Source organism: Neltuma alba, unplaced genomic scaffold, assembly GCF_004799145.2.
Source record: "Neltuma alba isolate B1F8T4 unplaced genomic scaffold, ASM479914v2 tig00012646_pilon, whole genome shotgun sequence".
Classification (NCBI taxonomy): domain Eukaryota; kingdom Viridiplantae; phylum Streptophyta; class Magnoliopsida; order Fabales; family Fabaceae; genus Neltuma; species Neltuma alba.
The window spans coordinates 13,248-35,710 of NW_021637081.1; the positions used below are offsets into that span (position 1 = coordinate 13,248).

Here is a 22,463-nt window from a genome sequence, read left to right on the forward strand (position 1 = left end):
CTCCACCAAAATCCTGTGAGGAATGATCATAGCCACATCACCAATGAAGCAATAGCTTCGTCTTTGTCCAATCGATCCAGAATTGAATTGCGCCCGTCAGATGGTCAAAGTCCAAGTGCGAGAAAAGCCCCCATGAAAATTCTTTAACGGCTGGAAGCTTACAGCAAATCAAGAGTATGCAAAATTCAACTTAAAAATATATTTTGCTCATTGAAGGATGGAAGGCAAAAGCTTTTCATTGATCATCGTTCCACTCCATCCTGAAGTTACGACGTATCTAACAGTCTTCTACGATTTACTCTCATTTACGTTAAGCACAATGAAAACAACGCATCACTTATTACACACCTTGCCACGTCAAAAAAAAAATTATAGTGAGGTCCTAAAAAAAATATATTACAAAATTAGTCTTAAAAGTTTTTATTGTTTACTTTGACACTTGTCATTACAAACTGTTTAAGTTGTTATTAAGACTTGTTGGTAATTATTTTCTTTTTTTAGGACTTAATTATAATTCTCCCAAAAAAAAACTACCGGTCAACACAACTTCAGGTATTCATCACTATTATGCCCCATCATTATATGAAGAGTGGTAGAATGAACTCGCAACTTTTTGCTGTTTGAGCCTACCAAACAGCCTATACTTAAGATTAAGAACCACCCGCATTTGATGTGGGAAGCTAGGTCGCAGGGTGGGCTAACATCCTTGAGCAAATATAGAATCGCACACAACATGCTTATCACAGTTCCTAATTTCACATAGTATGTCAACTAAAATACACTAATCAAATGTCCACCGCCATCTTCTGTGGAGTAAAGAAATGCGGACGCACAACGGCACCAACTGATCAACTCCAAGCATGCAGCCAGGATTAAAATTTTCCACAATTTTACCAGTACATAAACTGAAACTAGTGCGTGCAGGTTGCATCAGACCCTCAAACCACCTCGCAACACTAAAGCTACACAATGACTAGATAAACGTTTGAAGAAGATTTGGCCAGTTAAAATTTCCAGAACGATGGCCACACAAATATGGCAAACGGAAAAACTCGTATGAAATTTACGTTGATACAAACTTAATAAAAATGAGCATGACTTGTTAGGAAAATCAGATGCTATCCAGCTCCCATCCTCTTCTTCTAAGTAACTGTGTCTCTGAAGATTACTGAACTAAGTTCCTGAATCAGCTATTATTAGGGTATCCTGCTATTGTTTAATGCGACCAAATTGAAATTTGAAACGTTAAATAGTTCGAGCACATCTAACCTGAAGACAAAGCATCCAATCCAATTCAATCTTACCAAATTAGGTAGTCCTTTAAGTTTTAAGTCAATCAAAACCCTCACACATCTTCTCGGTATATTTATCATCTTATTGATCATCCTGCAACCACTTGAAACTGCCTAACGCTCATTGTACTTTACAAAACAGTAGAATGCATGCCTGAAATATCTTTCCAGGTACCCAGCAAAATAGAACAATCTACATTATCATCGAAATATCAAAACAGTAACACAATTATTTGCAGACAATCACACTAACTAAACCGCATCAAAATAGCTTAAATTCATTTCACTGACCAAAATTCACAACAACGTCATTTAATGATGGTTTGGATGACACCAGCCCCAACGGTCTTCCCACCTTCTCTAATTGCAAATCTCATTCCTTGTTCACAAGCTACTGGAAAAATTAGCTCCACGTCCATCTTCACACGGTCCCCAGGCATAACCATCTTAGACTCTTCATCCTTATCATTCATGATCTTAGAAACCTTCCCAGTGACATCAGTAGTTCTCATGTAGAATTGCGGCCTGTATCCAGCAAAGAATGGCGAATGCCTCCCTCCCTCCTCTTTTTTCAACACATAAACAATAGCAGTGAACTTTGAATGGGGTGTGATGGTGCCCGGTTTGGCAATAACCATTCCTCTTTGAATGTCTGTTTTCTGAATACCCCTAAGCAAAAGCCCCACATTATCACCTGCAAGCGCTTCATCAAGTGTTTTCTGAAACATTTCAACCCCAGTAACTGTAGTAGTCCGGGTATCCCTAAGACCCACTATATCCACAGAGTCTCCAACCTTAACTTTGCCCCTCTCAACGCGCCCTGTCGCCACAGTACCGCGACCAGTAATTGAAAACACATCTTCAATTGCCATAAGGAAAGGTAAATCAGTCTGACGCTGAGGAATTGGTATGTAGCTATCAACAGCATCCATCAATTCATAAATTTTATCCACCCACTGATTCTCCCCTCTTTTAATATTCGGGTTGGCCATCAGTGCCTCCAAAGCCAACAAAGCCGAACCTGAAACTACAGGCACATCATCACCAGGGAATTCATAGATGCTCAAAAGCTCCCGGACTTCCAACTCCACTAGTTGAAGAAGCTCATCATCATCAACCTGATCCTGCTTGTTCAAGAAAACTACCAAATTAGGCACACCCACTTGTTTCGCCAACAAAATATGCTCTTTGGTCTGAGGCATTGGTCCATCAGCACCCGATACAACCAAAATAGCACCATCCATTTGTGCCGCACCGGTGATCATATTCTTCACATAATCAGCATGTCCAGGACAATCTACATGGGCATAGTGCCTGCTTTCAGTCTCGTATTCCACAGTAGCAGTATTGATCGTGATCCCTCGGGCTCTTTCCTCCGGTGCTGCATCAATTTCGTCGTATTTCTTGGGCGCACTATTTCCCATAGAGGCCAAAGCCATGGTAAGAGCAGCCGTCAAAGTAGTCTTTCCATGGTCAACATGACCGATTGTACCTATATTAACGTGTGGTTTCTTTCTCTCGAATTTCCCTCTGGCTGCTCGGACGACCAGGGACCGCCGGCCGGAGGAGAAACCTCCGAATGCGGACGAAGGGAGAAGGGAGGGACAGAAAATGGGAGATTCACCGACGACGAAAGAGGAGGACGAGACGGCAGAGTAGAGTTTGGAAGATAGGGTTTTGGGAGTTGAGGTGGGATTGGAGAGGAAGAGGTGCGTAGAGGCGGAAAGTGATGAAGAGGGCAGTGAAGGTCTGAGAAGGAGCTTTGAAGGAGAAGAGGAAGATGGCGATCCCACAACGGAAGCCATGCGAAACGGGTCCCGGGGGGGGGGGGGGGGGAGAGAGAGCGGGAGTGAGAGTGATACCACGAAGTGCAGAGCGCAGACAAAGAAATGAGAGAACAGGCCAAAGAATTTGAAAGGGGCTTGGGATCTCCTGGGCCCTGGCTTCAAACAAATATAACTAGTACGGGGTGCGATTGTGATTAATATTGATCATAAGGGGTGTCCTTGACCCAAAAAAAAAATACTACTATTGGGATTCTGAATATAAAATTTGTTTTGTAATATAAAATTATACTATAAAATAGATTTTATATTTAAAATCAGAATATTAATTTTTTATAAGTATAGGTATTATTTTATTGGAGGTAGAACATAAAAAAATTATATTTTTATTTAAAGGAAATATATAGTAAATTGAAATATTTATGATTTTTTTTTGAAAAAGACCATAATCCTCTGTTAGAATTTTTAAAAAAATCTTCACAACTTAGTTTTTCAAATTTTAACTATTCATTTCCCACGTTTTCAGCGTTGTTGGAAAGAAGGCAATTGATGAAATTGGTTTTTAAGCTCTAATCTTTCGTTAAAGAAAGACGTGAGGCGGACTGTCTTGAAAATTGTTTCTATTTTCTTGACACTTTTCCAGGCGTGACGCTGCCACGTTTTTCAATCGGCGATCAGCAAGTTTTCAACTTTCCATTTATTGATTATTGATTTTGTGATTTTCGTTCGTACTTATAATCACACTTGGCCTTATTGTATGGGTCGTGAAGTTCTCATTCGCGTGCATCCACGTCATTAATGAGAAATCCTTGCGGGCGCACCATATCCAATTAAATGGAACCACCTCATTTGCATTCCGTCTTACATGGCATCGCAAACAAAGAAATAATCTATGTGGGTTCCACCAATTTTTATTTAACAATTTCTCTCTCCGTCAATTAATTTCTTTCTTTCCGTTCCACAATTTTCACTTTTAATTATGCCCTTTTTCATCCTCCATTAAGGGGGTGTTTGGGAAACCCAAAACCATGGTTTCAGAAGCACTTTTCCGCAAAACGAGATAATCTCCTCCACATATTTACTTCGTAATCCGTAAAAAGCACTTCTGAAACCATGGTTTGGTTTCTATCCAAACACCTCCTAAAGCAAGAACTCTACCATAAATTATTTTCTTTCTTGGGTGCACAGCTCTAGAGTTAATTTTAGTTGTATCTACAGTACGTTTTAGAGCACTGTAAACTTGGGAGTATATCAATTGAAATAAATAATATATGCGTGATATTTACTGTAACTAAATTCATCCCTGTTGGCAAAAAAATAAAAAATAAATTCATCCCAATCCCATGTTCATTATTTTAATTATATCTATCGAAATTTTAAAATTTGTGCGGATCAATAATTTTGTATACTAGCTTTTATATTATTATATGAATTAAAATGTATTTGGTACTTTGAAATATTTTTTAAATGTATCCAGCATTTTAAATTATTTTTTAGTATATCCAATATAGTTTGAATTGTGTTAAATTCAAATTCTCTCTTACTCTGGATTGCGCTAATTTTTCAGAACAATTTATATATTATGTTAATTGTAAAATTGCACAAAAGATATTTTAAGATACTAAATACACTTATAAATATATTTTACAGTATTGGATGTGTTTTAAAAGACAAACTTTAGGCGTAGACTTATATTCATTAGGTCTATTTCTCTAGTAAAATTCCAATGCATGGGTTTTCTAGTAGTAAAGATTGATAGGAATAAAATTTTAAAATTTTGTTAAACTAAGCAAATCCACCTACTTTTTATGGGGTGATTAGATATCACTAGAAGTGTTTTTTAAAATCAATTTTTTTGTAAATTGAAATAAATTATTCTATATATTTATTTCGCATATCATAAAATCACTTTTTAAGTTATAATTTGATTTATATCTAAACCCCAGTAGCTACAGCTTTCAAGCCAAAGGAAGAGTTACTGTGCTTGGATGGAAGGGAAAGAAGGGCCTTGTTGAAGGAGAAAGTGTGATGGAGAGAGAGAAATTCATTAATGGAGAGGAATTGTTAAATATAAAAATTTGTAGGACCTATTGGTTTTCATTTCTCTGACTATGATGCCATGTAAGTATAAAGTTATATGAGCTAGTGCTATTAAACTCGATAGACCACGAATGAGCGTAAGAATTTCTCCGTCATTAATATATTAGTAATTAATCATACAGTACTATGCCTGGTAATTAGACACAGACCTATGGCTTTCAGAAAAGCTGGATCGACGGGAGTGTTTGTTTCTCAATCGAGCGTTCCAAAGCAGAATTTTGCAAACATATATACATTTCGGCTTCTGGGAAAGATCTATGAAACGCACAGTTAATTATATTACCTCCGTGACGTCGAGCCATTTTAGCCGGGTGCGGTGGCTGGTAAAATTACATAGCGGGGGGGTGGTTCCACTGATAACAATTAGTATGGGCCTTCAGGACCCTATCATATTTACACGCACCTCTTTTTCATGTCTTTCAGGAACATCGTATAGCGCCTTTCTGCTCCAAACAACTAGCCTCGTTCCCTGTCTGAACATATATGTCAAAGTAGTGAAACGAAGCGTCGGATGGCCACCTGAAATTGCAAAAACACAACGTTGTCCGTTTAAAAAGGCTGGATCTGAATTTGAACTCATATTTTGCTCCGACACTGATCTTGTGTTCTCCTTAGATTTGCAGCGAAGCGTCAAGTTCTGAGGTGGATTATTAGTGAAATTATTGATGATTTGTGCTATCGTCTTTGGAGGTGCGCCTGAGAAGAGGAAGAGAGCTTTGCTACCCGCAATAACCACTGCTGTCCGTACTAGCAAGGCGAGGGATTTCGCCAACCAAGCCATGTGTCCTTATTTCTCACGAAAGGGTATGACTGTTGGTTTAAGCTTATAAAGGGAGCTAGAATTCTCAAGTAATAATAAACTAATTAAATCTGTCCCAAATTAATTTTTTTAATCTTATTCATGTTAAATGAGGCTTGTTGTTGTGATTCATGTAGTCGACTCCACCTAGTGGGATAAGGTTTGTTGTTGTTTTTTTATTCATGTTAAATGAGATTATGAATAAGAAAGAAGAATATAAAAGGTCATGTTTAAGTATCAATTGCGTATACAAAACTGATACGCAAGTGTTGATTACTTTTCACATAACATATTATAAACCAAATTATTTTTTCTTGAACCGGCTTATGTATTTTGTAATCATGTGCGCCTCGCTATTTGTACGAGTCCTGATGTGTCGTGACGTTTCCATCTCATATACACCCATCACGTTAAAAGCTCATTAATGGGAGTTAATATTTACAGATTATATTCGCATTTATGGCATTTGAATAAATTGGGTCAGTGTTTTAATGTAAAACTAATATTTCTTCTTTTCCCTTCTTAAAAATAGATAAGAATCATGTGCAGGATTTTAATATATCGTCATGTATTTTTTTATATATAAAAAAAATTTAGATAACTTGAGTTATAAAGATTTACGAAAGTCAAAACATGCTTTTAAGTTCATATTAACAATAGAGTTCAACCTTGTGAGTCACGATTTTATAAATCATGAGCCGGTTCTTTATCAATTATATCAATTTTTATTGGCAAAATAGGTGACGTATGATTAAAGAAGAACAAATTAACAAAATAGTATATATGATTAAGAAGGAGGAAAAAGATGCAGCGCGCATCAGCAAAGTCATTACTTTTCCAAGTTCAGACATGAAGAATTGAAGATACTCATCCGTTTTTAATATAAGATTTATTTAACTAATTTGATTAGATTAAGAGAGTTAAAGTAAATTAGTTAATTATAAGAAATATGACATGTTTTTTCTAAAATATCTTAATCACTTTTCTTAATGTCCTCCCTTCCTCTTCTACTTGATTATAATCGAAGGAGTATTCATGGGGTAATTTAAAAAAATTGATAAATATAAGAAGTATGTATTATATTTAGGACCAAAATCAATTCAATAATTAGATCATATATTAAGGACCGGAAGAGTATACCATTAATGCCTAAACTTTCTTTTTTTCCTTGGCAGCTAATGCCTAAAATTTGGACGGTCATTTTACCTTAAAAAAAAAAAAATTACGTCAACCTTTTTATATTTATTATTTTAAATTTTTAAATCACATATTGTTGTGAGCTTTTTTATTTCCTATAAATTTATAATTGAATATTAATATTTCAAAAATAAGACACGTGTGTAATTGAGAAAGTTGATATGATTTTATTTTTAAAATTTTTTCTCAATCCTCGCGTAGTATTTCTCTTTTGATGGGTTTTATATAGTGTTTCTAATAATGGAATAAAAACTACTTATATTTTGAGAAAAACACTATAAAAGTCAAGAGATAAATGTAATCCTAAGAAAAGGTTTAAGTAACAATTTTTGTCACCAAACTTATTATCGTATATACTCTATATATATGGTCTATTTGGGTTAACAGTAGAAAAAATAATTATTCTCAAACTGACTTTTAAAAAAGTGAGATTGAATAAAAGTGAGATTGAGTAATGTGATTTATGTTTGGATTGATTTTTATAAAAATTAGTTTGTAAAATAAAAAAAGTTATTTGGATTATAATTGAATAAGTAATTCTAGTTTGTAGAATAACCAAAATAGATATAATTTTTATTAAATAATGAAAAATAATTAAAAACATGAATTTATAAAATATAATAATTTAAATTAGAAGTCATAATAATGTGAAAATTTTTTAAACCCAATAATATTACATAATTAATTAGATGATATACTCTACATGATTTATGCAAACATAAAATAGAAAATAATATTAAAAATTAAAAATATTATAAAAACTGTTAAAAATCATTTTCATTTAAGAGAACATTAAAAATTAATAACTAAGAATTGATTGGGAAGTATAAAAAATATATAGGAAAGCATAAATATAAAGGTAAAAATACCTTTTAATTTTAAAAAGCTGTTTTTGAATAAATTATAAGTAAGTTTTAGATATTTTTATAATTATATTTAAAAAAATAATTTTTGACTCGTAAATCTCAAAAACTGTAATAAATAACTTTTAAATTTACAAATTAACTTGTTACCGTTATTTTTTCCTCCTCAATCGCGTTGCCCAACAGGCACATGGTTTTGCTGTGATGAGACTCCCATTCCCAGTTATTCTTCCTATACCACATTTTAACAATAAGATCAATATGGTTTTTTTTTTTGGCCAGAATAAGATCAATATGGTTTAAAAAATTGAAATTTAAAAACAAGCTCTAGAAAATTCTGGGAAACTGTTGAGAAAATAAAATAATCCATCTAAAATCTAAAATATTAAAATAATGAACACAAGCAAGCAGGTGAGGTACGACCGTCGGCGGCGGAAACGTGCACGTGAAGGCCTCTTTTGATTTCGGCGGAAAAAGTGGTCCCGCTTTTCTGTTGTTTCCTTTTACTCGTTCTTTTTTTTTTTTGTTTCCCTGGCCAGAACCTTCTTACTCATTCGAAGAACCATTTGAAATTCGGATCTTAAATTGTCAATAGATCTACCGCCGCATATACTCTTCCGCAGATCGGCGCGCGTGGACTCTTCTCATTTCTAGACTACTCTCGTTAACATCGTCATCGTTCAGGTATTTTCTCTATGGAAATTGATTGCCTAGGATATTTCTTCATCTCGCCTTCCCAAATGAGGAGTTGTATCAAGCAAGCAGAGTTCTGATCTCATGCTGCGCAATGCAATGCTGATTTTTTTCCTCTATGCTTATTTTGGTTAATTGTGCAGTTGTGGTAAACTGTCGCTAGTAGTAATGTTTATATCTGGCTCTGACTCTTTTTGTTATTGCTTCTGTAGAAAATATGTAATTGCCTATCGGAGGAATTGGTATGCTATTTTATCTATTTTTATCCTTTACCAGTTGAACTGAACGTAGACTAGTATTAGTATTTGGACAGACCAAAGTGCCGTGTGTTGATTGTATTTGGAGGCACTTGGCTTCTTTGATACATCTGGCGACTTTTTCTGCTAACCTAATGGGGCCTATTTCCTTGAGTCGGTGGGTTTTGTTAAGAAGTCGGCTCATCGAACAATTGAAGAATTTGCTTGGAAAGGAAGAGCTTCAACCCCCTAATATATGTCATTTCAAAGCATTTGATATTAGGCCTGTCGTTGTCTGGGATTCATCCTCTTTTTGCTTGTTTGTTGTTGATTCGGATTGGTTGGGTTGATTTACTGCTTCGTGCCTTGAAGGAGAGAAGCGGGTTAGGAACCTTCTTTTCTAAGAGACTTGGCTTAGAGTTTATGGGTGGCAAAAGTTCCAAGGAGGAGGGTTGGGAGCGAGGTTCATCTTATCGTTCAACTTCGTCTTCGTCGTGGAGCTCATATCCTCAATCATCTTACGACGGAAGTCAGCCTTATGAGCCTCAACAGTCTTATTCTACGCAGCAATATTACATCCCTCCTCCACAAAACTATGGTCATGAACCTTATGCTACAGGTAGAGTGGCTGGCGACAACCGGAACAAGTTCGAGAGGATGTACTCTAGGATCGCTGATAATTATAATTCCGTGGAGGAGGTAAGAAATACATCGATTTTCTTCAGCTGAGCATGAGACTTGTTTATATACATGCCTAGATTTGTAGTACTTTCCTTCACCACTTATCGCCCTTTCTGAATTGTGCACAACTCAAACGACTGAGGATCATTTTATTGTTTGTCAATTTGTTATGGCACTTATGAGTCTTGTAGAAGAGCTTAAAATTTTACTGTTTGACTGATTGGTATATTTAATTTGGTAGAACGGAAGGTTCTTTCTAAGTAATATGATATGATTGAATTTGGAGGACTCTGTTCATTCTTCTTTCACGTATATCCATTCGAATAAATTGAATTAAATTCACTGAACATAAAAACACGTTTTTATGAATATTTTCTGTTCCAGGTAACCGAAGCTCTTGCCTGTGCAGGCCTTGAGTCTTCCAATCTTATTGTTGGTATCGATTTCACCAAGAGCAATGAGTGGACAGGTTAAGTCATGCTGTGATTTAAACTGAAGTTGGAATTAATCAAATGTGTTGTATTGAAATATCTTTTTCTTGGTCTTCTAGGAAAGCAATCATTTAACAGAAGAAGCTTGCATCACATTGGGACTGATCTAAATCCCTATGAACAGGCAATATCCATCATTGGCAAGACCTTGGCAGCATTTGATGAGGATAATTTGATTCCTTGTTTTGGATTTGGAGATGGTATCTTTCTTAAAGTTCATACAGTCTATAGTAACAGACTTTTTTTTTAATCAACTTCTATTTGAAGTTTAGAGATGATAAAAGGTGTTTCTGTAATGTCATGGCAGCATCGACCCATGATCAAGACGTCTTCAGTTTCTATTCAGATGAAAGATTTTGTAATGGATTTGAAGAAGTGTTGAGTCGGTATAGGGACATTGTTCCTCAGCTTCGACTTGCTGGTTATATTTCTTAAACTCTCTTTTTCTCGTTATACATGTTTTACTTGTTATTATGGATTTAGATATCTAGTATTAAAGCTGTCAATACTTGTGATTATTATTTCAGGTCCTACTTCATTTGCACCAGTAATTGAAATGGCCATGACCATTGTTGAGCAGAGTGGTGGCCAATACCATGTTTTGGTGATAATTGCAGATGGCCAGGTATTATAATCCTGGATAGACAGCGTTATTTTTTTTTTCCCTTTCTTTTGGCGGGCAAAGTTTTAGTTACTGATGAGCACCAAACAGAGTGAGAATCCCTTCCTCAAAAGTTAGCTATTGAGAAGGGGAACCAACATATTTGAGACTGGGTCTCCACTAATTAAGAGGATAATGTTTAAATCCATCTGACTTATTTGTCATTTTTCTTTGTTTATTCACCAACTATTATTGTTCTTATTGCTGTAAACTGAGCTCACACACAATGACTTTGCCTCAGGTAACAAGAAGTGTTGATCTTGAACAAGGCAAGCTAAGTCCACAGGAGCAGAAGACTGTGGATGCCATTGTTGAAGCCAGGTGATTATGTAATTTCTGCCCTAGTTTTTATTTATTCAAATTCAAATATCTGTGGTCTTATATGCCTACAATGTCACAGCAAATTTCCCCTTTCAATCATATTGGTTGGAGTTGGAGATGGGCCATGGGACATGATGAAGGAGTTTGATGATAATATTCCAGCTCGGGCCTTTGATAACTTTCAGGTAAGTGATTATGGCACTGAAGATCATCTTTATGACTTGCTATAAGTTACTAGTTTTGCGATCTGATCTACTGCCTTTTTTATTCCTCTCTAGTTTGTGAATTTCACAGAGATTATGTCAAAGAACATTCCCCCATCACGAAAAGAGGCAGCGTTTGCTCTTGCAGCATTGATGGAGATTCCCTCGCAGTACAAGGCAGCTTTAGAACTTAATCTGCTGGGGTAAGTATTTGACTCCTCTCTGTTCCTGTTGGCTCTAGGCTTATTGGCTTCATTTTCTGACAGAAGTTTTGTGGTCATATGCATTCACTGATCCACAGCAATATTCAGAGAAACAATGCTCCTCGGAGAGTTCCCCTCCCACCACCCACGTATGGTTCTGCATCTTTGGGCGCTTCAAAGCCTTCTCATCCTGCTAGTTTTGAGCCTAGTGTTCCCCCTTATCGGGACAACATCTCAGTGGGTACAGCTCCTCCTGCTTCGAGCTCCACTTATGACAATCAGGTACGAAGTCCATCAAGTGGAATCATATGCGTCCAAAGCTCAGGTTTTTTTGGAGCAAATATGTTTTATGATAATTCTGTGACGAATTACTTGAAATTGTGTTTATATTTTATACTAAAAGGCTTTTTATGTATTGCCTTTACATGAAAAGGGCTCTTTAGGCTTTAGCCCATGAAAAGCCAACTCTAATTTCCAGCTCTAGTTACATATAGCCACGTTCTTTTGCTCATAAATCAGTTCAGCAACTGTTGATGATACAAGAAGCCTTGGCAAGATTTGTAGTGGTTGGTCCAAGGTTGATTGAAAGTCATTGGACTGGGGATTATGAGATATGGCTGTAGCCGTAACACCTTTGTTATACTGAATGAACAATTATACCCATGTCAAATCGAAACTCTCTCTCTCTAGATGTTTAGTAATATGTAATTTTATTGTGACGTATTCTAAGTGTTTTAGTAATGTATTTAAAAAATTAATAAAGCAACATATGTGTTCTTTTTGGTAGAAAGCAAGTGTACATATACTAGTTATTATAAATAAAAATTACTCCTCCGGTCCTTAATATAGGACTCAATTCTTGAGTTAGTTTTGGTTCTAAATATAAGATCTATTTATCATATTTATCAATTTTCTCTAAATTACCCTTATGGATACTCCCTCAACCATAATCAAGTAGAAGAGGGAGTTGGGGTATTAAGAAAGATGATTATGGTGTTTTAGGAAAAGTGTCACTTTTTTTTTATAATTAACTAATTTACCTAACTTCCTTAATCTAATCAAATTAGTTAAATGGGTCTTATATTAAGGACCGGAGGAGTACAATGTTATTGAAGGTGTATTTGAGAAACTACAAGACATATAAAGCAAAGTATTAATATAAACCATGTATAAGCATGTAGCATCCAACAAAATATCAACAATTTAGGAAGCTGGACATGAGAAACACGGTCTGGAGTAGCATTGATGAAGAATTGAAGAAGGCTGTGCAGAGAGGCACGAGTTCTCTAATTGCATATAAGGGCAATATCGGAAGCTCAGAAATCATTGAGGTCAATTCGGTCATAGCAAGCCCGTCCTTTCAAATCCTCCCACTTCCCTCAAGTGTTTAACCAAATGAGGGGAGGGGAGTAACATCCCTCAAACCAAATGGCCTGTTATAGTTGGCATCTAGTGGAACTAGCGTGCTAAATCAATATCTCGTGTTTTCTTTGTATAATTAATTTTACATCATCCCAGCCCCGTTCCTTTTTGTGTTGCGTGTTGGTTTTATATTTGTGGATGCGACTAAATCTGAAATTTCCGTTGCTGTTAATTTTCAATAATGTTGAAAATGTGGTATTTAATGATGGAGTATTATTCAGTGGCTTTGCAACTGAACACATTGAACTGGTCTTGTGCAGCTTTGTCCCATATGTCTGAGCAACCCAAAGGACATGGCCTTTGGATGCGGTCATCAGGTAAAAACAGTTATCAATGTCTTTCATACTGGAGAATGATTAGAACCAGATGAAGAGAATGGCATTTGACCCCTTATGTTTTATGTCTTGTTTGGCAGACGTGTTGTGAATGTGGATCAGATCTTCAAACGTGCCCCATCTGTAGGAGCCCTATCAGTACCCGAATAAAGCTTTACTAAAGGCGGATCTAGGCCTTAGGCTCAATCGTGTTACCCAAAATTCTTTGTATTCTTTTTAGATATTCATTTTTTATTATTTGATTTGGTTGTTCATGGAACGTAGTTGTGTTGTGTGATTACTGGTTAATGTAGTCAATTTGATCTAGCAAGATAAGACTTGTCGTTGTTCGAATATCAGTTCCTAGGGATCAAAAGTGGAAGTTACAATCTTGTACAGCAGCATATTTTATTGCTTGATTCATGCAATCGATTTTATCTAGCAAGATAAGACTTGTTGTCGATGCATTTGAATATTGGTTCTTAGGGATCAAAAGTGGAAGTTGCAATCTTGTACAGCAGCGTATTTTATTGTATTCTAGAAGAAAATGGCAATTTGATAGGATGAAACACTGAAATGAACTGGTCGAATGGGAAATAGATGGGGGAAATCAGTTGGTCTTTCGGACTTGAATCATACGCGCTTTGCGCCTGACAGCTTATTGATTATGTGGCAAGTGGAAGGCCATGCCCCCTGTTGTGGTCGTGGGGCTCCCTTCCACTGTTTCACCGCTCACACGTCTTTCCCCATCTTGCCGCGGCGGCCTTGCATTACAATAACACCAAGCTCAGTTACAGAAAATATCAAATATTTATTTTTGTGCTTTTGCTTCTGGGCACGTGGATTTTCTGCCCTTTGAATCAAAACACAGATGTACTACGCGTTCAAATGATGAACGAAGTCTTGGGGGCAGCAATTCCTAGGCTTCTGCATCTGTTCTCACTTTTAGAATAAAATGGAGAATTGGTTATAATGATCACAAAAAAATGGATTTGACTATTCTGTTAAATGAAGCCTATTTATGGTTGAGTTGAAGGGAAATAATTTAATTTTCTTTGAGAAGTATGTTGAGGTCGAACTCAAAAAAATATCTCTACAAAGGATAATCGACTGTGCTCAAATTAACTACTACTACTAAAGAATGAGGGAGTTATTTAAAAAAGGGGAAAAAAAAGGTACATATACACGAAGTTCAACACGAGGAGTCGAAACCCTCAGACATAAAAGTTAATGATAATAATAATAATAATCTTCACCAAAAATAATAATAATAATAAAAATAAAATTAGGATGATCCGATTCTAATTTCTAAGCTAGTAAGCTTTGTTTTGTGGGAGAAAAGTCTTAAAATGCAACATGGGTCACAGGCCCAATCATTGGGCTTATGGGAAAAGTTTCCCGAGCAATTATGAGCCCAACAAACCATTCGAAGTTTCGACCGGAAAAGACAGCAAGAATCTCAGGGTTTTACTCCGTTCGGGGGACACGCCAAGCAGAGAGCCAGGACTCTTCTATTGCTCCCCGACCATGAAGCTTTTTCGCTCCATCATCGGTACTCCACCTCCTCTCCATTCATTTCTACACAGAGATGTGACTGGAAGAAGATCAGCCACACATTACGGATTCGTCGATACGCATATCTGAGCTTGTGCCTGTCTTGTTTTTTCAGGCCACCAAAGATCACTGGGCCGGGTCGTCGGACGCCGATACTTTGCTGCTTCCACCGAAGAATACTCTAAAAGAAATTATGCGAATAATGTTTCCGAGTATAATACTGTGGTGGGCTCTATTACAGCTCAAAGAAGGTCCTCTGTTTTTATCTTTCAGAGCTTCACTTAATCGAAAGCCTTCACGCTTCCAATTTCTATATCTGGTTCACTGTGTATTCAATTCTTTAATAGGCATTTCTTGTTGAGGGATGTGTATGATGATATGATGCTTGATGGAGTGCAGCCTTCTCGGGACACTTTCCATTCGTTCATTGTTGGAACCATGAAAGGCTCTCGTTTGCAAGACGCTTTCTTCTTCAGGGATCAAATGAAAGTCATGGGTTTGACCCCTGATGTATGTAACTGAAATCTATGTCTTCTGCTCTTTCTCCATGTGTTTGCTTGCGCTCTTATTTTTGGTTCCTGCCATCTAACTGGCTTTAAATGATGTAATCGGTAGCCTTTCTTTGGACCAACTCCTAAGCATTCGAATTTTTTGCTAAAAACTGGATACTTAGTTCTCTTTAATCCACGATAGGAAGGAGCCAATTTGGTTGCTTGACGTTTACTCGTAATTTTTGTGATTTTTGAACGACATGAGTGATATAAACTGGATATATTGATATTCTGAATACTTCTGCGCTATGCCTGGCAAAGTATGTCTAACAACTTTCTATTGTAAACCTAAACATTTTGACCGCGCTAGGATAACTGCCCTCTCCCAATTAAAATAGCTTGTGGATATGCAAATCTATTGTTTCCTTTATGATTTGTCTTTTTTTATTAAGTTTATGTATTTTGAACGACCATTTAGCTACGCATGTTTTGTTATTCTTTATACTTTCTTGTTTGCATGGATTGGAAGATAGTTTGATTATTTTGGTGAGGCAACTTCAATTAAAAAGAAATGTGACTTGAGTTGAGAGCAGAACCACTTTTGGCGATGCCAAAGGTAGGCATTTGTGAATTAAATTGTAGCAACGATGCCCATGAGTGTTTTCATGGTTGCACTGCATTGCCAATCAGCTTTTCAACTCCCATACGAAGTCACTCTATTCCTTTTTTGTGAGTTGAGCAATATAATTGTTTCTTTTGTTTTCTCATGAATCACTTGGTTCCTGTCAAATGAATGCCGTGTGCCCTGCAAAACTTGTTGCCTGTTAATTATATAAACTCCCTTTTAGGGTCTCAAAATTATGTCTATGACGTGTGTAAAATGGATGTCATAGGTTACTTTATACAACTTTCTCATTTCAACTTGTGGGAAATGCAAGAACTCTGATAAGGCTATACAGGTATGAGCCCCTGTCAACTTGTTGACATGCCTTAGAATTGTGCAACATTAGAAGGGGTTATTAGTCTCTTGTCTCTTGATGTATAATTTTTCTTGTTTACCCCTTATGAATGAAGATTTTGGAGGAGATGAAGCACATGGAAGTAAAACCCAATGTGCAAACCTACATCTGCTTGCTACATGCTTGTGCAGCTGATGGCCGATTAGATCGAGTGTATGTTAACAGCCTGGCAGCCTACCATGTATATTCTTCTTTTGAAATTCCATGGGGTATTAACAAATACAATGTCAATTCTTATTGATCCAGGTATGCAATTGTCCGTGATATGACTGCAGCGGGTCTTGGATTAAACAAATTTTGCTATGCTGGGCTTATAGCTGCACACAAGAACAAGACACCTGTGACAGATGATTTTGCCACAAAAGTAACGTGAATCTTTTCTCTTTGCTGCTATGTATTGATGTTCAAGTTCTTCAGAAATTCTTAATCTTGTAGTTATAATTGCATTAAAAAGGTGGTTGAGTTTGTGGAGCGATCAAAGATGTGGTCTTCAGTTGAAAGTGACAGCGCCAGTGCTGAGAATGTTATGATGGGTGTTTCAGATGAGGAGTTGTACAACTTGCCAACAGCAGAATATGTTCATAGACGTGCTGGATTTTTGGCTAGACAATTAACTGCATATCATACTGCGTTTCATGCTTCTGCTGATCTAAAAAATGTTGAGGTACAAGTCATTGTGTTTGTGTGTGCTATTTTTATCGAACAGATGTATAGTTCTTGCTCTATCTTCTGTCTCTCATTGCCTTAGTTCTGTGCACAACATGAGGGGTGTTTGGCAACCCTCGAAAAGTGCTTCTCAGAAGCATTTTTTCGCAAAACAAGGCAAACTCCTCCACATATTTACTTTGTAAACCGTAAAAACACTTTTGAAACCATGGTTTTGATTCCATCCAAATACTCCTGAAATCTTGGTAACTAGCAGCAATGGAAATCAGGGTAATGCTACTCTGGTTTTGTTTGTTACACCCCAAAAATGCGCATATGGTACATCTTATTAAAGGAAGTCATTTCTCATGGTTTGGCATGCATGTGTTGGACACTGGGTAAGTTAACAGAAGAGAGGCAACTGAGTTAGGGATTCCAATTGGTGGTTAGCTTACTCTATGAAGTGTGAATTCTACTGGAACATGACCTATCACTGTTACCCATCCCATAATGAGCTGAGAATCCATTGATGAATTGGCCATTGCTTTGGTTATATGGCGTGAATATGCTGCATCATTGCGTTGCTTTTGTCATATCACGATGTTTATTGAATAAGAGTTAGTAGACTGGTTGGCTCCAAGGAAAAGAGTTAGTAGTCTTAAAAAATGAGACTTGTAGAACCTTTGATAATCAAGCACAATTGCTTCATCTGGTTCACTTTGGACTTTATCTGCCTGTTCCTGCATGACTTGAGTTTTTTTATTTATTTGATATTCATATTCATATTGCTTAAAAAGAATTACGTATCTTTATTTCAGAATCTCATATTTGTAAAATTTCAAATCTTTATATTTGATTGTGGCAGCTGACAGATACTCTTTTAGAGATGCTAAAAAAGGAAGGAAAAATTCCTGATACCTATATTGTCATGCAAGTAATTAGGTGAGTATTTCTTGATTATTAACTCCATCTTTGCATTCGTTTGTCAATTAATTAAAGCAGTGTGGCAGCTCATGTTAATTTTCATGCGCTAATCATTTGAACCACTTGAGAATGGATGCTCTGGAGCCAATATCAATATTAATAATGTGGAAGGGTTCTTTTAGACTTCCAACACTTAAATATGCTCTAGAGCCAATACTAATCATGTGGCAGGCCTTTCACCTTGCTGTTCTTTTATTCCCCTGGTATATGTTTGTCAAATCTATTATTATATAATGCAGTTTATCTCTGATTATTGATTTTATACAGGTGCTATTTACATGCAGGAGACCTTGATCGTGGTCTTCAAACATTCGAAGACTACATGAAATCAGGAAAGCCTCCTGCTGCAGAGCTGTATGTGGTGAGTTTGGATTTGACCCTTGGATCTACCATGGGACAGGATAGTCTTTTCATGAACTCTGATACATCTTATATTGTCTTTGGTCCTGAATATGTAGGGTCTTCTCTGCGTAGTTAATCTGTCTACTTTGCAGTAGCTGCTATTTCCCCGTTATTTCCATGTGCTCTCTGCTAGGCAGTGGTTAGGGAGCAAATATCAATATATCATTCTTTGTTTGAGAGAACTTGATGTTTAGCATATTCATCTGATATATACTGCATAGCTGCACAATGCTGTTAGTTATATAAGCAGGTTTCTGTCTGCTTTAGTTGAGGTGATATGATCTGCAAGTTCTATTCTTTCTATTACGTGCATATTTGTAGCAATAGGTAGTGTTATATAGCAAGGGAGGCAGCCAATCTCTACTTGCTACTTGTCTTCCCCGCTATCTAGTGTTCAATTTCCATTTGTGGTATATTTTGCCGAGATTTTTAGTGTGTACTCTTGGTAAGTGCAATTTTGGCTGTTGTAGGCTTTAATTTCTTTTTGAAGTCAGTTTCTGTTAAATCAGTGCGCTTTTTTTTTTGGGCCATGATTTGCTAAAAAGGCATATTGATTGATGCAAACCATCATTGGTGCAGACACTTGCAGAGGGTGCGATGGTTGGACACACTCCAAAGGGAATGCAAATTGCTCAAGACACGCTGGTACGTTGCTCTAACTTAAGTCATTCTATCAACGCAAATTATTTGGAATATTAGCTGACTATTAATCCATCATATGTAGGTAAATATGGTTTCAAGGAACTTTTTCTTGAGTCCCAAGATGGGAAGTGATCTCCTGCTTTTAGCTGCTGGTGAAAAGGTACTCTTACTTGTTTTGTTGGGCTTTGGAGGAAGTCTATTATATTTGCTGCACGTTTATTTGGGTGATTTTTTCTTGAATTGCAGACTGGGGGATATACCACTGCTAACTACATATGGGACCTGATGCATGCTCGTAAAATGGTCCCTTCATTCCCTGCCGTGGAAGCCTATTACCAGGGGTTAAAAGTGAGTTTGTGGCCTCAATACTGATTCAATTTTCTATGTGCTTTCAAAATTTCTTGATGTTTGTGAATTCATTTTTGTTCTTGCTACGTAGAATTGTGTAATTCTATCTCGGTTGGGTATAGTAGCTGATTAGCCATCTTACATGTAAACTGAATCTTTAATTTTTGGAATTGCAGGAACGTGAGATTCCTGAAGACGACCCCAGACTTCTATTGGTGTCTAGAACTTGTGACAACCTTCGCGCAAGATTTGGTCCGAGAACATAAGTTGGATAGATTTCAACACCTCCTTGGTTGTAATGAGTTCTGCTAGATGTTTCTGGACATGGTATTTGACGAGAGAATCCAGAAATGGAAAAATGATTAATCAAATTGATGCTTGAGTTAGTGTGGGGCTTGGATCGGTTTGCGCCAGGTTGGGACGCTAACTTTTAAATGAATGTAGGCGCTGTTTTCGGTGTTCATTTCCTCCTAATATTATTCGGAGACTCTTTCTTAACATGTAGTAACTGTTTCATCGTTTGATGGTGGAGATTAGGTAGCGTGAGTTTTGTATATTACATTTTCAATTTGAATCTAAATTTTTGCAGGCGATATGTATCCGATAACGTAATATTAGAACTCGGCGAAACAGGGGAATATTAGAGGCCAAACTGTTGTGACGGAATAGATATTTGTAATTGGGTCAGAGAGAAAAAATGGCTTGTGGATTGGGTAGAGGGCATGGTACTTGAACCCTCTCCTTTCTCATCCGCACATTGATTGAAGTCCTCACTCTAATGGTGTAAATTGTGGAAGTAAGAATTCAGAGATTGTACTGAAATGTTGTGTCAAGTTAAAGCGCGAAATGTGCATTTTTGCCTTGGAAAATATCAACTACCAGATTGTGATTGTTATATTTTTTAAAACGAATGTGTAGCTTCTTATGTAATATTATTAGATCATAATTTAGTAGTTAATACTCCTCCGGTCCTAAATAGTATAAGGGTTTTATATTTGGAACTGGAAGAGTAGTTTTTAACTAATAGAATTCAAAGCCTCCTGTAATCTTAGGATTTTGACGGAAAAAATGTGTAGCTGGGGGAAGAAATTATGGAGAGCAATAGAACACTCATCCTGCTATTATCATCAAGCACTTAATCTTTATAAAGTGTCTGCTGTACTGAGAGTAACCGCCAATTCTTTGTGATCTATATTCGATTATTTTCTCATTTGTTAGTCGGTTGGTAACCGCTGGACTGACGAGAAAACCGAATTTCTTGTTGCCCTCGGGGCCTCATTTCCCCTACAATAGAGGAGAAGTGTGGCACTTTGTATCGGATACAATGGACAATTTGTATTTTCCCAAGGACCCGGCGAGTTGCGAGGATGAATGGGACAACCTTGGCAAGTTCTACCACAAGTCACAAGAGGATGGCATAGGGTAACGTTGAACAGAATAGAATGCTCTGCTCAACCTGATATTTAGTCGAGTTAGTTCTTTCATCTCAATATTTAACTTTTGAGGTAGAATTTTTTATTCCATTTAGGTATCCATCAATTGGTATTAGTCAGGTTATTGACAATGACTTTTAGCTATCTTTTTGTTTAGTTTCCTTTTATGGAAAAAATTAGTAGAAAGCTAAATAAATCTACGGAAATTTTTTTATAATATAAATTAATTGTTTTTAGATGATTGGGAAAGGTTTGATTGATCCAAATCGTCTAAAGTTTTGGACCTAGAAACTTTCAAAGGCTCAAGTTAGGCCGAATAAAATGGAACAATTATATGCGTAATTATGTATCCTAGAATGGGGGTGTTTAGGTCAACGCCTGATGGTATAATATAGGTTTGCCCTGCTCATCATTTTTTTTGAGTGAAAAGGAATTTATTGAAAAATAATAGCAACAAACTTACAGAGGGAACTTTAGAAAAAGTAAGAAACTATCAAGAGATTACATAATGAGCTGTTTACGAAACTCAGCAAATCTTATAATTTTGATCAGTCAAAGAAAAAACTTCATTAACTAGTCTTGGAGGCTGGGCCACTTCATGATTGAAAAGTCTTCCATTGCGGGCATTCCAGAGTTTCCAGCAGAGAAGACCAAACCTCACACACCAATTCAGGTTGTTCTTACTCGTGTCCAGATTCTTCTGCAACCATCTTCCAAAGGGTATACTTAGAAAACACGAAAGGTGACGCAAGGGGATTACAAGGCTCCAGCAAACCTGAGCCCAATGACAGCTCCTTAAGACATGGTCTAAGTCTTCGACTCCGTGCCCGCATGATTCACATTGGGTGCTATGGGTCATGTGTTGTCAGTAACGTTTAGCATTAGTTAGGAGCTTGTTACTTAAAGCTAACCAGAGGAAAGATCTTACTCTCTGTATTCTTGGCCATTTCCATGCTAATTTCCAAATTGGATTTTCTTCATCCCATTCATTCTCCATAACCAATTGGTAGGCTAAGTCAAGGCTAGCAGCTGTCTTTTCCCTCCGTTGGGTTCGAGGGGCGCATCTCTGAAATTTGGCATAGGATATCTTGCGGGAGGTGTTCAGAGAATTCCTACCAGTTCCATCTTCCATCCGTAGTTACAAAATCAAGTAGTTTCTTTTGTCTATCCGTCTCGTGTATGGGTGTATAGGCTAAATGCTGTAAGGGGCCAAGATCTCCCACCCAGTGGTCCTTCCAAAATCTGATTCGTTCACTGTTACCTATTTTCCATTGGATCCCCAAGTTCATGTCTTCTATTATAGTTGCCATACTTCGCCAGAAGTGCGACACATTCTTAGTTCTCATGTGCTGGTTAGGTTCACCATTCCAACCGTATTTGCTCGTTATGATCTGTACCCAGAAAAGATCAGCACAATGCATGAGAGCACAGGCTGCCTTCATTAAATTTATTTGCTCGCTCTGCCCATCATTGATATCACCTAGGAGGAGCCATTCAAACATCCTGCCTTGGGTTAAGCTTGAACCTTTACCTAAAATTTTTTTGTACCAAAAGAAAATGTACATGGATTTGTTGTACTGAAAAAAAAATTGATTTGTTGTAGCAAAAAAGATTTATTATATCGATTTGTACCAGAAAAAAGTATATCGATGTAGTGGTTCTAAAACTTACCATATGATTCTTAA

The 22,463-nt window shown here is 36.8% G+C and overlaps 3 protein-coding genes across 4 annotated transcripts; 2 read left to right on the forward strand and 1 right to left on the reverse strand.

Moving 5' to 3' along the window:
- Positions 1 to 1,504: 1,504 nt before the first annotated feature.
- Positions 1,505 to 3,126, reverse strand: LOC114729545 (elongation factor TuA, chloroplastic-like). Its single transcript, XM_028916562.1, has one exon. The coding sequence runs from the start codon at positions 3,095 to 3,097 to the stop codon at positions 1,601 to 1,603; it is 1,497 nt and encodes a 498-aa protein (XP_028772395.1). The 5' UTR covers positions 3,098 to 3,126; the 3' UTR covers positions 1,505 to 1,600.
- Positions 3,127 to 8,626: 5,500 nt separating this feature from the next.
- On the forward strand, positions 8,627 to 13,771 carry LOC114729582 (E3 ubiquitin-protein ligase RGLG2-like). 2 transcript variants are annotated; one of them, XM_028916609.1, is made up of 12 exons: positions 8,627 to 8,719; positions 9,337 to 9,663; positions 10,030 to 10,114; positions 10,196 to 10,336; positions 10,444 to 10,557; positions 10,664 to 10,761; positions 11,039 to 11,118; positions 11,198 to 11,303; positions 11,397 to 11,524; positions 11,623 to 11,806; positions 13,207 to 13,263; positions 13,362 to 13,771. In XM_028916609.1, exons 2-12 carry the CDS (start codon positions 9,388 to 9,390, stop codon positions 13,440 to 13,442), a joined length of 1,350 nt encoding a protein of 449 aa, XP_028772442.1. In that variant the 5' UTR covers positions 8,627 to 8,719; positions 9,337 to 9,387; the 3' UTR covers positions 13,443 to 13,771. The 2 variants fall into 2 exon arrangements, with proteins under 2 accessions (XP_028772442.1, XP_028772441.1); XM_028916608.1 differs by lacking the exon at positions 8,627 to 8,719 and adding an exon at positions 8,768 to 8,876.
- A 973-nt stretch (positions 13,772 to 14,744) lies between these two features.
- On the forward strand, positions 14,745 to 19,993 carry LOC114729541 (pentatricopeptide repeat-containing protein At4g35850, mitochondrial-like). The gene is made up of 13 exons (XM_028916556.1): positions 14,745 to 14,812; positions 14,930 to 15,065; positions 15,162 to 15,324; positions 16,199 to 16,264; positions 16,380 to 16,477; positions 16,571 to 16,688; positions 16,779 to 16,988; positions 17,835 to 17,911; positions 18,221 to 18,314; positions 18,935 to 19,000; positions 19,080 to 19,157; positions 19,244 to 19,345; positions 19,522 to 19,993. The coding sequence occupies exons 1-13, from the start codon at positions 14,788 to 14,790 to the stop codon at positions 19,609 to 19,611; spliced, it is 1,323 nt and encodes a 440-aa protein (XP_028772389.1). The 5' UTR covers positions 14,745 to 14,787; the 3' UTR covers positions 19,612 to 19,993.
- Positions 19,994 to 22,463: the final 2,470 nt, after the last annotated feature.

What these genes read in the sequence shown, in the direction of transcription:
- LOC114729545 (XM_028916562.1), bottom strand. Translation starts at nt 3,097, where the DNA reads ATGGCTTCCGTTGTGGGATCGCCATCTTCCTCTTCTCCTTCAAAGCTC.
- LOC114729541 (XM_028916556.1), top strand. Translation starts at nt 14,788, where the DNA reads ATGAAGCTTTTTCGCTCCATCATCG. An exon ending in CTGATCTAAAAAATGTTGAG is followed by an intron (nt 16,989 to 17,834) that starts GTACAAGTCATT and finishes TGATTGTGGCAG; the next exon opens with CTGACAGATACTCTTTTAGA. An exon ending in AAATTGCTCAAGACACGCTG is followed by an intron (nt 19,001 to 19,079) that starts GTACGTTGCTCT and finishes CATCATATGTAG; the next exon opens with GTAAATATGGTTTCAAGGAA.
- LOC114729582 (XM_028916608.1), top strand. Translation starts at nt 8,847, where the DNA reads ATGCTTATTTTGGTTAATTGTGCAGTTGTG. An exon ending in TGGTTAATTGTGCAGTTGTG is followed by an intron (nt 8,877 to 9,336) that starts GTAAACTGTCGC and finishes CGTGCCTTGAAG; the next exon opens with GAGAGAAGCGGGTTAGGAAC. An exon ending in TTAGAACTTAATCTGCTGGG is followed by an intron (nt 11,525 to 11,622) that starts GTAAGTATTTGA and finishes ACTGATCCACAG; the next exon opens with CAATATTCAGAGAAACAATG.